Genomic DNA, 14,350 nt, shown 5'->3' with positions numbered 1-14,350 from the left:
GTATTTATTATGAATGAGTATGCACAGTCATCACAACAAAGGTTTGGTTTCGTTATGGAACTGTATGCTACATTTGTCACGTAGGCCATAGTGCTGTCTGCGTGCCCCATGAACGCGCCTGCAAATAGTTTGCGCGCGACAGCTGACATTTTTTGACCCAGTTTCGTGACACCGGTTGTGAGGGTTGGCCGATCAAAGAATGGGTATAGTGATAGGCAAAGCTCCTGTAAAGACCGAGGGAAACAGCAGCGAGTAATAGCTTCGCTTCCAAACGGGACTGAGCTCGGGGTTTTATTTTTATTTTATTTATTTTATTTTTTAAATCGGTTTGTATCTGCCGCGGTCTTAAGGACAACGTCACATTCTTACGGTTACCTGCTTCTGGTTCTTCGGTGCCGCTCAACCAGTTGGTGGTTGTCCAGTCAAACCTAGCTGCTAGTTCAGACAGAAAACGACAATGTGCTCTGTATTAACCAGAATAAGACCTATCCATCGGGCTGTAGCTCTGTCGCTTCGACTCGGAGCCAACACCGAGGGCTCGAGTTATGCGGCAACCCAGAGCAGGCGTCTCTCTCCCGGCAAGAATTCTGTCGTAGACCTGCAGCGGAACGCCAGGTTCTACTGCTCCAGGATGGCGAAGACGGAAGGACTGCTCTTCAGACAAGTAGGTCCACGTTATATGAACTTCTGCCTGGGTTAATTATTCAATGTTAAAAGGAACGAGTTATCAGAATATTTAACCTTCATTCTTGATGTAAGATAACGGGAAGCATGAAGGGTTAGCATCTAGCATGGTGTAGAGTTCAATCTTTAGTACTCTAGTATTTTTGGTGGTTTGTTAAACTAGACTGTAGCTTACAGATGCAGTATGCCTGCATCAGGATGACTTTGCAGTTTATGTTATGCTTTACAGCTAAGTAGGCTTTATCTTTACATTTACATAATTCGGTATCTAAATTTATTGGCAACTTTTTGTTGCTTTTTCTCAATTACACTTTATATGCATTTCAAGTTTATTCAACATATTTTTCGCCATTCATGTCCCAAATAAGGAGGTGCTTGCACCAAAAATAGTAACACTGATCATGCAAAAAAAAAAAAAAGGTAATGTTCACATTCACACGATGCATTCTCCTTACAATCTGCTTTCCCTTCTCCTTTGTCTTCACCACACTCACCAACATTATCTGAGGAAGATGAGCAGGACGTGAAGTACGTGACCTTTATTGTCTGTTGGCATCTATTGTAGAGTAACACCTATCACATGTTTTTCCTGTTTAGCTGTTTGAGGTGGAGAGCAGCACCTATACCTACCTGCTGGCAGACACGAACACCAGAGAGGCCATTATCATTGATCCTGTGCTGGAGACAATTGACAGAGACTTAAGCCTGATAGAGGAACTGGGGCTAAAGCTGATACTAGCAGGTATCTGTGTGTTTTTGTGAGTGAGCTACAAAATACAGTTACTTTCCATGAGTTTAGACTTATTTTAGAAATCCGTGTCCTGGTCGTCTTAACTGCCTACGTCAGTGTAAGCCTTGTACATTTTTTAAATATGCTTATTTAAGACACTTCCAGCTGCATCCCACTGATAAAAACAATTATTTTGATTCAGTTGAAATAGAAACAAGAGAACATATTAATAATTTCAAATATTTTAAGCACGGTCAGTTGTCCAGTACAGCATGTAAAAATCTTTTATGTTCAGTAAATGAGCAGAAACTTCAATTTAAAATATTTGTATGAAAATCATGTGATCACATTGTTATCCCCTACAGTCCATGCAAAATATGATCAAAATGCTCATTTACCTGTTGCCTCATTTCCAAGTCCCTGTCACACTATTTTTGAACCAGCAAACTTAAGCCATAGCAAATAAACTTATTTATCAATCTAGTTAAGCATTTTCATGAATTATGGAGGTAAATAATCGTAAAAAAAAGTTTCAGCGTCAAATATCAGTCTTTATTAATAATTTATTATTTCCTGAAAATCAACATTACAACTTATTTATATAGGTTTTTTTTCTGGTAAACAAATAGCCCTTTTAGGAGTTAGTAAAATTTTCCTGATAAGTGATCCCCATGTGGAGTTTTTTTTTTTTTTAATGACAGATTACTACACCTGATCAAACCATAATAACTCCCACAGAACTCCTGCTGGCAGGTGTTATATGTTGTGGTCACATGGGCATGTGTCTGTATGAGATTGCTATGGTTTGATAACCATAGCATAGCAACTTTTCATTTTATTTTCACAACTACTTGCAAAAAATCTAAACAGATAATACAATGGGATCACTATTATTTACAAGAAAAGCAATACTTATTCATTCTTCTGCTAAACTAATATGTTACTGTTCGCTCCATTTACTTATATTGATCTTCATGTATAGAAAGGCAAAAATATAGACACAAGTCCTGATAAATTTAGTAGTAGTTTTGAAGTGCTTATTCTGCAGAATGTTATACGCTTTTACTTTTCTCCTCTTTAAAGAGTAATAGAGGTATTACAATCTGATATTAGCTGGGTTGAGCTACTTGCTGGGCAATTATCCTTAAGCCCACTGCTTAGCAGATATGCCACTCGTAGCTTGCCCACCATAGCCTTATCTTGATGAGAAAGCTGATCGGTGATCCCTTATGCCCTCTGTCATAACCACATTTCTGCATGGTAGACTAACAATATTAATGTAGGTAGGTTATTTTCAATCCTCTGTCATCAAAGCAGGTAGGAAACGTCCTCTTGGTGGGTATGGCTTGAAGCATAGTTGATTCTAAACACCCAGTGACAGACAACTTCTGTTTCGTACCTGAAAAAGTCTGGTACGAAATGACCTGAAATGGATGCAAAGGGCAGAATGACTTTCACCCATACATTTATATATGGTAACCTGTATTTTATTCCCTTTTATTTCTGATAGTGAACACCCACTGCCATGCAGACCACATAACCAGCTCCGGGCTGATGAAGAAAAGAATTACAGGATTGAAGAGTGCCATCTCTAAATTCAGCGGTGCCTCTGCAGATATCCTGCTGTCAGAGGGCGACAAAATCCGCTTTGGAAAACACGTAATGAAGCTATAAAACCTTTTGAAAATTTGCTTGTCAGCTTTACATTTAAATTTTTTATTTTTTTTTTTACTTATAATTCACGCGCTGTAAAATTAGGAACATTTCAGTTGAAATTGCCAAATAAAATAAAAAGACCTGACACGCTTTGAGATGACTGTTGTTTCCTTCTGTAGTACCTGACTGTAAGAGAAACACCGGGACACACGGATGGGTGCACAACGTTCGTGTCAGCAGATGAAAGCATGGCTTTTACTGGGGATGCTCTGCTTATCCGAGGCTGTGGCAGAACAGACTTCCAGCAGGGTAGGCATATGTCATGACTCGTATGTTTTTAATGGATCTGTCATTACATAAATAGAGTTTCCCAATTCTAGTCCTCGGGGCACAACGCCCTGCATTTCTTAAATTCAGTCATTCACTAAACCACCTGAATGATAGGAATGAGTTACCTCATCGGCTTGTGCAGAAAAAGCCTTTTAATGAACCGTTGAAGTATGGATTCAGAATCTGTCTTGGTGGAATGATTGTAATATTTTTTTAAGCTATTGTGTGAACTTCAACATGGAACATTTTGAAATGCTCTCATTGTTGATACTCCTGAAGTATCCTAAATCTTCTGAAACTGTCACATCTCTACTACAGGCTGTGCAAAATGCCTTTACGATTCAGTCCACGACAAGATCTTCACGCTGCCTGATGACTGCCTCGTCTACCCAGCACATGACTATTTAGGTTAGTTATAAACACATGTACCTAATGTTTAATTCTTACAGGGATTCTTAGAGACTCCCTGTCTCTAAGAATGAGCGGGGTGGGGGGGAAATCGACTTCTTTTGGGGCAAAATTAATGTACGTAGCTGTACATAGACAACAACATCGGTAGCCTACAGGCTACTTGTTAAGCTTAAGGTGACGTATTGATATTAGCTAGCTAGTCATCTTTTAGCTAACATTACCTGCATCCAACAGCTTTACTCAACAGTCGGTTAGTTTGGGGGGGAAACTGTGAAAAGTTCTTTGCGTTTTTCTGGTTTGCTGCCGTGATTTTAACACAAACCTGCGTAGCTCTGCACAGCTGCAGCAGGTCTCCTTCACTGCCGTACAGATGTAAACCCAGCTCGAGCGTCATAGCACTCATGTTGCGTTTAAAGGTGGCTCGGAAAAACAGGTTACCACATGTTAAGAACGGATTAAACTGTTTTAACTGCTGATAAAAGTGACAGAGGACACAGATGTGGGAAGTGTGGAAGCCTCTACTGTATCAAATTGACATAGGAATAACAGAGAGTTGGCCATTCTAAGGTAAAAACCCAGCGCATACAGTGTTCATGTTTTTTTTTTTTTCATCCATCCAGACGGCGCCCCACAGTTTGGGAACCTCTGGTATATGTAATGAATCTCCTGTGCATAAAATTTGGTTTACACTTTCGCATTTAATAACTGAATTAACTTTTGAGATGTAGTGTACTTTACTGAAATGTACCACTATGTTGTACTGTAGTTGATCAGTGGGGTTGTAAGCTAAAAGTATACCACAAAAGCCCTACGTGTAATACTGACTGGATGTGTTTTTGTGAATCAGGTCAGACTGTTTCCACGGTTGGTGAAGAACGCAAGTATAACCCTCGTCTCATAAAGTCGAAGGACGAGTTTGTGGAGATCATGAACAGCTTGAATCTTCCAAAGCCGGATAAAATAGGTAACAAACCAGTTTTGTTTCGCAGCTCAGCCATAACTTGTGTTAATTTGTGGGTTCCAACGTGCCAATTCAACGGGAAAACTGCGGCACAACAAATCCTTAATCATTTCTCTTTTCCTTCTTTTGCAGATATTTCAGTGCCTGCTAACCTCGTTTGTGGACTCCATGGACTCTGAATGTCTTGAAGAAGAAAACGAGAAAAAAAAAAATCATAAAGCCATTGACATAGCTACGGAATGATTCACACAAAACTTTATTTCACAAACCCGACCCCAATAGCTTACCATAAAGTGCTTTCATTGTTCTTTGTAAGTTATGTATTTATGTAGTTATGAATAAAATCTAATTTGATAGTAAAAAATATTGTAACAATGCTTTTGTTTGTAAAAGAACTAATAGTTTTTGTATTGCGATTAAGTTAAATGTGTGTGTTTTACTCTGTACATCTGTAATATTTTGACTTGTAACATGATTGAAGGAATGAATGAACAAAACGTTTAATTAAGGGAAATAAATGCCTTCAAGGTTTGATTTCATGGTCATGTTGCTTTACTGGTACAGGTGACTTCTTTTGCATGGGCTATTCAATGGCGTTTTGCTAATAATATATAATATTTAATCACCCACACTGCTACCAGTCACAGGGGTTATGAAGAAGTTGTTTTCATTGCAGAACAAGCTAGGGAACCTTGTGTTGACCTTGGCTCTTGTATAGATAACCTATATGCGAAAAAAGAAGGCCAATACCATTAATCTGTTTGGATTCTTGATTTTTAAAATTTTTGATTGTGCTTTCAGTCCTTTGACTCAATAACTGTAACCTGCAATAGTGTCCGAGACCAGTATCAAAATAAAACTGTTTTCAAATTAAACTATTTCAGTTGTCATAATTACTAGAAACAATTCACAGTTTGAACTCAACAAGGAAAAACTGGAATGATCATCATATTGAAAAAATAAGTTATAAGGATTCACAGTGCCGTACAAAATCTCCAAACAACATTTGTTGACTTCTTATATGTGCTAACATAATTGCAGTTGCATACATTATTTTTACTGAAATTAATATAATTAATCTTGCTTAGCAAGTTCTGTTTGAGGCACTGAATACCTTCAGACATTTTCACTGGACATTGGTCCACTTTTATTGGCAAATTTTGTTGTCCTCATTAAAATTGGTTGGTTTTGGAATAATACCGGTTTTTATAATGAAGTCATTTTCAGAAAAGGTTGAGGTTGTAATCATTCTGGAAGCTTACTGTTAGTCTGCTTTAACAGCTTCAAAATCAGTCTTGATTTTATGTTTGGAATCATTGTCTTGTCTATCATAACACTGAATTTCTATATCAAGTCATTGATTAGTAAAGTTGAAAAATTTTGAAGTTACTCCTTTATTATTCTACCCACTCTGTGCAGTGAACCTGTAACTGACTGTTAGTGTTCTTAGATCTCAGTACTCCAACCATACTTTCCCTTATTATCGCCTCATTGTAATGAAGTCCTTTTGTTTTTAGCCTTTGTATCTGTTTTGCCTTTGGAAAGTGCTCTCAAAATAAAGTTTGTTTTTCAAACCAAACATTGCCTCTAACATGATTTTCGCTTTTTATCCCAAAAGTGATAAAATGCAGTTGCATAATATAAAGTGCGTCTAAATAATTCTTTGTTTATTGTTCTGGTCCCAAGTCAGCCCCATGATGACAAAACATGTGCCTAAAGCTTGCTTATCTTTGCACAATTATCTACTTTGTTCACACGCTATAGCTCAGTTGGAGATGAGGCAGACCTGCGTTTACTGATTCATGGGTTTTTTGTAAAAAATATTTTTGGAGAATATTTAGAGGCATTCTGAGGCCTGCAAGTGCACAGTGGAAACAAGGCTGTACATGTTATCAAAAACAATAGTTCCATCAAATCCGATATCACTGCCTTGCTGTTATTTTTAAATGTAATAGTAATGTTGCATAAGTTAAGAGCTCAAATAGTATTAGATATAATTATTAACAAACTCAATCAACAGTCTACCTTTACAACCATAGCAATAAATACAATTATGTAAAGATTAAAAGTGGAGTAATGATGACAGAGCAGATTTTTTATTTATTTATTTTTTTTATGGCTGTGCAGCATGTGTTTGGTCTGACACACCCTTGGAGATCACGTATCTCAAACTAGTTCTTGTCAGGTAATCTGGGCGTGGCTGAGAGGCTATATGTAAGCGGAACAGCCACACGCAGCTCCAGTCATTGGTTTACTTTCCTGAGAGGGCTCATCTACCGCGGGGGTGTTTTCTGTAGTCCAGCTGCTCCGAGTAAACATCAAGTAGGACGGCTCCAAGATGGCGAAGCCCGAAGCACCAATCTTCAGACAAGTATGTGTATTTTTAAACTTTCTTATGGTCTGCAGCTCTGAATTTTACTTCAAAACAGGAAGTTGTAGAGTTAGCCGTAGCTTACTGGTGAGTACATGATAAATATGCGTTTGGTTTAGACTCGGTGAGGTAATTGTCAGACAAAATTTTGATGTTTTTTTTCAGGTGAAATGTCCTTTAACTAGCATTTCTCTGATTTAACATTCTGTTTTGGCTTTTAAAAAGCTCTGAGCTTAATTAGTGTTATCGCTGCATCACCATGACATTGCAGCTGACGCACAATAGATGGGTGTTTTCTACAGTTACAGTCTTCTCCTTTTAACGACGATAGCAGCTATTAAAAACAATATTGCATTATTTGATATTTGAATACCGATTTTTTTTCCCATACCTCCCAAAGCTTTATTATAAATAATTGACCACAAGTAGTTTAGGAAAAGAGAAACAAATTGTCACACAGGGAACCCTAACCTAGAAGCATATATTTTGGTCTCTTTACTTCTTCAACCTGAACTCCAAACTCCCCTATAGTAATTTGTGTAGGCTTCATTTAAAAATCATTACTATCTAATAATGTAGAGAATAATGTATGTATCCCTAGCTGCAAGATGTGAACTGTAGATATCTCCCTCTTGTTTTTCCGGTTTAGCTTTTTGAGAGCGAGAGTTCCACCTACACTTACCTGCTAGCAGACAGAGACACCAAAGAGGCGGTCATCATTGATCCTGTGAAGGAGACTGTCGACAGAGATGTGAAGTTTGTGAAGGAGCTGGGGCTCAATCTAAAAATTGCAGGTATCTTTGCAATCACAAATGGGTTGAGAGAGGCAGTTTCTGTCATGGCATGAACTCAAAAACTGTAGCTCATCTGTGTTCTCTTATTAAACATTTTGAAACCCTGTTAAAATACATCAGCCAAGTTGTTAAGCGTATAAATAATAATAATAATAAACTTTAGATCTTGGACAAACCCTAAATTGCTGTAGCAGATCACTTTCTTATCTAGGAATTAAAAAGATAGGTCAAGACGCTACTGTTTGTCTTGCTATGAAAAATAACATTACCACTTACCAACAAAGGAAAACGCATCAATAAAATGCTACTCTGGAAGAAATATCTCACATGTCTACTGTCGTTGCGTAGACAGAAATTCTAAATTATTCTGTAATAATTACAGTATGGCAAGTAGCTTTACAGACAAGCTGCTTGTAGCTTGCCAATTATCATTTTTAAAATGTTATCTTAATAAGAATGAGTGAAGTTGCTACAGTTTCTACACCATAATTGTTTGTGTTATTTTTGCAGCTTAAAGTATTTCCTTACATGCAAAAGCAGCTGACAAGTTGCTGCCTTGTAGCAGCAAGTGAGGGAAAAGTAGCACTACAGTTATTCTATAATCAATACAGCTTTTAAAACAAACCTTGAAATCTCCTTAGAAGTACTTAATAGCAGGGTAGAAGTGTTGGATTGGTGTGAAGTAAACTATTTATGTTTTGGAGATCACAACTTTTTCAAACAATGGCTTTCACTGATATGGGTAATCTGTCTTGCCACACTCACCAAAAGATAGCTTTTGAAAAAGACTTTTTTTTCTGTTAAGTTAATTATCAGCTTAATAATGTTTCAGTGCTTGCATAACCTGCCAGTCTCCTTGAGAATAATAAAAGTAGATGATCTAGTCAGTATTAGATCAAGGTCAATGTTACTTAACAAAGACATATATGGCTATCAGTCTGCTAATAGTCGCCATCCTGTCAGGCAGTTTGCCATTGGGCGTCACCAAGCTGAACATCAGCCCATACGGCTGTCAGACCTTTTCCCCTTCAATTAAATATTAAAGTATTCCCAACTTTACTTACTGGCAGTAAATTACTTCTAAAAACAAAATCCAATGTGTGTGTGTGTGTGTGTGTGTGTTTATGGTAGTTAACACCCACTGCCATGCGGACCACGTAACCGGCACTGGGTTGATGAAGAAACAAATCGAGGGACTGAAGAGCGCCATTTCTAAACACAGCGGTGCCTCAGCAGATGTCCAGCTGTCAGAGGGGGACAAAATCACCTTTGGAAAACATGTAAGGACAACTATTATTTTTTAATTAATTAACTCATTTATTATTACTACTATCTTTTTATTAGTATGTTCTAATTTTCTTCCTAATACATAGTAAATAGTGAGAAATCATTGAAATAATTTGATAAAATAGATTTGAGGAAAAAATGTGTCCAGCTAATGTTTATTTTTTTTCTCTAATCACCAGTGTCTGATAGTGAGAGAAACACCAGGGCACACTGATGGGTGTATTACCCTGGTATTGGGGGACAAGAGCATGGCTTTCACTGGGGACGCTCTGCTCATCAGAGGCTGTGGCAGAACAGACTTCCAGCAGGGTAGGCACACGGTCTTTACTCATACCTGTCAAGTTTTCTGTTTTAGCTGGGAATCTACTGTATTCTACCCTTCCGTCCCAGTGTGCTCCTGTATTAGTATTTTCCCGTAAATTTCCCGTATTGGAGTAATTTTGAATTTCGTCTCTTACAATAGTCAGTACTCTTCTTCCCATAGTTCCCATAGTTCTTAGACGTGTGATTAAACACAAGGGACACATGGGGGCAGTATTGCATTAAATAAAATAGCATTTGAATAATTCAAGTCTTCTATAAATATCTGTTTTTAACAGTTTGAAGTCATTGATTAAATATTTTTAACAAGCTTTTGACTTTAGAGTTTAATCTTGGTCCTTCTTCTTAGGTTCTCCTGAAAGGCTTTACAAGTCAATCCACGAGGTCGTCTTCCAGCTGCCTGAAGACTGCCTCCTCTACCCAGCACATGACTACAAAGGTTGGTTAAAAACCCACATGCGTAATTTCTTAAAACTACATCCTATCTCACAGACGGTGACCAAATGACTTTGAAAAATTATTTTAGGCCAGAGCATAGTAACTGAAAAACGTAGTTTTCGACACTCAGAAGTTACTACAATGTTCTTATTCATGTCCTGTTCAAGGCTTCATGCAGCAAAGAAATGCTCGAATGTTTTTAATGAGCTACATTATATAATTCTTGTGCATTCCTTTTTAAAATGTTTTTCTACAATGTTATTAGTTTGTAACTAAGCTTTCTGTTTTTCTGTTTACTAGGTCAGACAGTTACTACAGTTGGTGAGGAACGCAAGCACAATCCCCGCCTAACCAAGAAGTTGGAGGAGTTTGTGAAAATCATGGACAACCTGAATCTCCCTAAGCCAAAGAAAATTGGTACTTGAACCGCTACAAACCTACCGTTAAATCTAAATGTTAGACACTAGTCAGCCGTAACATTATGAATGCATCGCAGTGAAGAAGGTAAACCTATTTTAACAATGAAAGCGACTAGAATCATTTTGGGAATGACAGAAATATCTTATCTCATTTAGTAAAACTTAATTCTTATTGTTTTTCCTCAACTTTACAAACAGATTGCCCCCTACGTAAATTAATTTTACTTTTAAGTCAGAGCATAGAATAGACTCTTAAGACTTTTATTGTGAAGTTTTAAAGGAAGTTGTCTCAGTTCATCTGTTACCTTAACTCTTTGGGGAAAACACTGTGGTCTAACTGCTTGCTGTCTTGCTGATTATAAACAGATCAACAACAAATTGACTAATGGTAACAAATTAAATTTTGGACTTTAATTAGGATATGTTTAGCAATATTTAAAGGGAACTGTCACATCTTTGCTAAATGGTTGTTTAAACATTAACACACACACATACACACACAAAAAGGCTCTGAACAGAAACTGAAACTAGACAATATAGCCCTGATAAGAATGAGAAAAATCCTAAAGTTACTTTAATAACAATGAATTGTAATGTGAAGTTGTTAAGCATGGGAATTGTTATTTAATTAGACACCTAATTGTAATTTTTTTTTCTTCTTTTCCGGGACAAACTCGATAAGTCAAGAAGCTGACATGCTATGCCGCATAGCATGTCAGCTTCCCCATTAGCATGGCATAATGGGGAAGCTTGTCAATAATTAGGGTGGTCATAACATTATGGTTGATTTTATTCTGAGATTGTCATAATTATAAACTATAATAGACTTCTAAAAACACATTTTCTTCTTTCTTTGCAGATATTGCAGTGCCTGCAAACCTGCTTTGTGGATTGCAAGACTAGGAAGGGCCGAGCAGAACGGAGCATTATGAGTCCAGTGACCCATACTCGGTTGTTTTACCAAAACTAAACTGTGTTTCATTTAGTCTCAATTTTATTTGTTTGAGGAGCTGTTGTTTTTAGATGTGCAGCTATTAAAATTGTTTTTTTTTTTTTTTCAATTGCCTAAGGAAAAAAAATAATGAAATTCACTTTTTAAATGTAAAACGATTCTGTATAATTGTGTGTGTGGAACACTATTACTGTACAGCTTTGAGGTAAATTGTAATGTTCTCTACATTGTTCAGTGGTGCTGCGTTTTAGAACAATACAGGATGTTTCTCTGATAGAAAATCGAACCATTCATGACAGTGGTGTCCGATACCGATACTAGTACTCTGAATCGGCACATGGAATCGGCAAGTACCTAAACTCAAGTACTTGTACTCGGTATGGAAAAAACTGGTATCAGGACGCCCCAAATTCATTAAAGGTTTGGTTTAACAATAATGTTTTCCCACTTCAACTGGCTTCTTTCACGAGGCCTTTGCAGAGGTTCTGTACTCCCTCAGCCTACCACACATCCGCAATATGCAGACTGTTAATAGCCAGCGTGTTTTTTGCATAGCAGGAAAATAAATCTACACTATTTGCATTCACAATCTATAAGGAACTTGTTTTTATTTTAGAGTATGCCACAGCAATACAGGTTTTCTTTCTGAAGTCTATGGCAGAAAGCTACAGTCTACTTTTGTATATAAAGATGTTGCAGTTAAATGTACATTGTTCCACTACACTTGTCAGTGATAAGCTGACCCAGTGCCTTTTTAACTACAAAGGAATTGGCAGACTTTTTAGCACTTGTTTATCTGATTGTTGTTTCCATGTACTTTATGAATAAACTACATTGAACTGAATCATGAAATTCATCTTGATAATCCTGATTGTGAAATCTCCTTGATGTTTGGCTTTTAATTAGTTAACACCACAGGAAAATGTGGGCTGAAGAAAGGGTTATCTATAGGTGGGTGTTTCCTGCGCTCATGCAAGTTGATACCTTAAACCCACACATGCACCACACACCAGCTGTCTGCATTTGAGACAAACAACAATATTAGGCAACCTTTTGTCTCTTTGAATTTGCTGATGGAAACCTTCATTTTTTTTTAACAAAGAGGTGCCTGTGAGATTGTTTTTTCACAGGCTGAAGTTTTATTCATTCCACATGTAAAGCAGTCCTATCTTATTTTGTTTTTGAGATTCAGTGTGCCAGCTGTCCTTTCACCCAGTCTGCCGCCCATCTGCCAGCACTCGTTTTAGTCCCGCTGCAGCTCTATGCCACAGTAAACCTGAAGCACTTTTTTTTTTTTTCTCACGCCATCCACATGTCATTGGCAAGAATCTATTGCACTATCAGCTCATTGAGAAAAGGCTGTAAAGAGGCCAGTCAGGGTGATAAAACTCCTCAGAGTAAAGGGAGCTGATTTTGCCTGTGGGGCCTTAAAGAAATGTCTATGCATAGTCCTGAATGGAATCTGTGTGGTTAATTCAGTTTTCAGAGTGTCCCGTTTCACTTTTAATGCAGCATCCTCTCAGCATTGCTAGGGCACTCAAAGGCAAGCGCATGGTAAATATGTAAGACTTTGTGGTATTTGAACCTCATGAGCTGAATACACAGCTTGACATGAAAAGCATAAGCGTCCTTATAAAAAGTTTGTCAGCCCAAATAACTTTCACAAATAAACATAGTTTTAGATACCTAAAAATGTTGTGAAAGAGACTTGAATTGTTAAACAGATCATTTGAGATCCTTTTATATCACTTAAGTCAAAAGAGAAGAAGTACAATATCCATCCTCCAAATTGTACATGAGACCCAGCTTGAGGCTGCAGGGACTTGTGTTAGCTTTCTTGTAGGTAACTTGCTTGGCTTTACCAAAAGGAATCCTTATCAACAAAACTTTTATATAGAAATGTTAGGCCAGGTAAAGTGTCCACAACCAAAAGGAAGATTACTGACTCTATGCTGTGTTGCAGTCATTCACAACACCCTCCACAAAGAGGAAACACCACAAAAGATTATTGTTAAAGAAAATGGCTGTTCATGTAAAACTATGTCTAACACTATTACCAGAAAATTGAAAGTGAAGTTGGAAGGAAACAAATTTGTTACACAAATATCTACAAGCGACAGGAGAGACTGCAGCCTTGAGGGGGTGGTAAAGCGAAGCCCATTCAAGAGTTTAGGGGAGATTGAAACTGCAGATGGAATCAGTGTTTTAAGAGCCACCATATCAGGAACATAGGCTCCAAATGTCCAGATTGTTTTCCCTCTGAACATATTGGTACACATTCCTGTATTAAAGATTGGTTTGCATTAGTTAAGAAAAATAGAACTAAAATATCGTTGCTTATTGTAACAATCGACTGGATGGTGGAAAGGTTGGTGTTGCCTTACAGCAAGAAGATCCTGGGTTTGACTTCTGGTTCTGAGCTCTTTCTGTGTGGAATTTGCATAATTTCTCTCTACATGCATAGGTTCTCTCTAGCTTCCTCTCACAGTCCATATACATGGATATTGGATCAATTGGTTACTCTAAATTCCCTTTCTGACCTTGTGTTCAAGGTTGTTGGTTCTGTGTCCCTCTGTTTTATGCTGTGAAGGACTGGTGGTGATGTACCTACAATCTTGCACCCAATTCCCAGTGGAGAAAGCAGAACCCCAGCAAGGACAGGTAGATGCAGGCCACAAGGAATGGAATTGAAATGATTGAAAAGAAAGGGAAAATGTGAATTATTTGCAACCAACATTATCATTACAAAATATATGCATTGCATATATGTGGGGTATTTAAATACAAGAGTCAGAGTCCAGTGTCCTGAAACTTTTATATGTGTCACTGATCCAACACTGACTAAAAAAAGCACAAGCTCTGCTGTGTGAGATTAGAATCCAGTGGATTTGCATAAGAAGGCAATAGCCAGGCTAGCTATAATAATCAAAAATAAATATAATAATTCTTCCGTATTTATTTTCAAATTATGTTTCTTTAATCTTTAACATTTCTAT

General features: G+C 37.5%; 2 protein-coding genes across 2 annotated transcripts; both read left to right on the top strand.

Annotated features, from left to right (window-relative positions):
• Window positions 1-5,642, top strand: LOC103139265 (persulfide dioxygenase ETHE1, mitochondrial-like). The gene is made up of 8 exons (XM_016672355.1): window positions 1-410; window positions 445-664; window positions 1,282-1,426; window positions 2,925-3,073; window positions 3,250-3,379; window positions 3,719-3,808; window positions 4,659-4,775; window positions 4,905-5,642. The coding sequence occupies exons 2-8, from the start codon at window positions 458-460 to the stop codon at window positions 4,949-4,951; spliced, it is 885 nt and encodes a 294-aa protein (XP_016527841.1). The 5' UTR covers window positions 1-410; window positions 445-457; the 3' UTR covers window positions 4,952-5,642.
• A 1,348-nt stretch (window positions 5,643-6,990) lies between these two features.
• Window positions 6,991-12,203, top strand: ethe1 (ETHE1 persulfide dioxygenase). Its single transcript, XM_007553800.2, has 7 exons — window positions 6,991-7,143; window positions 7,793-7,937; window positions 9,069-9,217; window positions 9,404-9,533; window positions 9,895-9,984; window positions 10,284-10,400; window positions 11,262-12,203. The coding sequence occupies exons 1-7, from the start codon at window positions 7,111-7,113 to the stop codon at window positions 11,303-11,305; spliced, it is 708 nt and encodes a 235-aa protein (XP_007553862.1). The 5' UTR covers window positions 6,991-7,110; the 3' UTR covers window positions 11,306-12,203.
• Window positions 12,204-14,350: the final 2,147 nt, after the last annotated feature.

Source organism: Poecilia formosa, unplaced genomic scaffold (genome assembly GCF_000485575.1).
Source record: "Poecilia formosa unplaced genomic scaffold, Poecilia_formosa-5.1.2 Scaffold59, whole genome shotgun sequence".
In the NCBI taxonomy this organism is placed as follows: domain Eukaryota; kingdom Metazoa; phylum Chordata; class Actinopteri; order Cyprinodontiformes; family Poeciliidae; genus Poecilia; species Poecilia formosa.
Note: the sequence above shows the minus strand (reverse complement) of the source record. Positions and strands in the feature narration are given on the sequence as shown.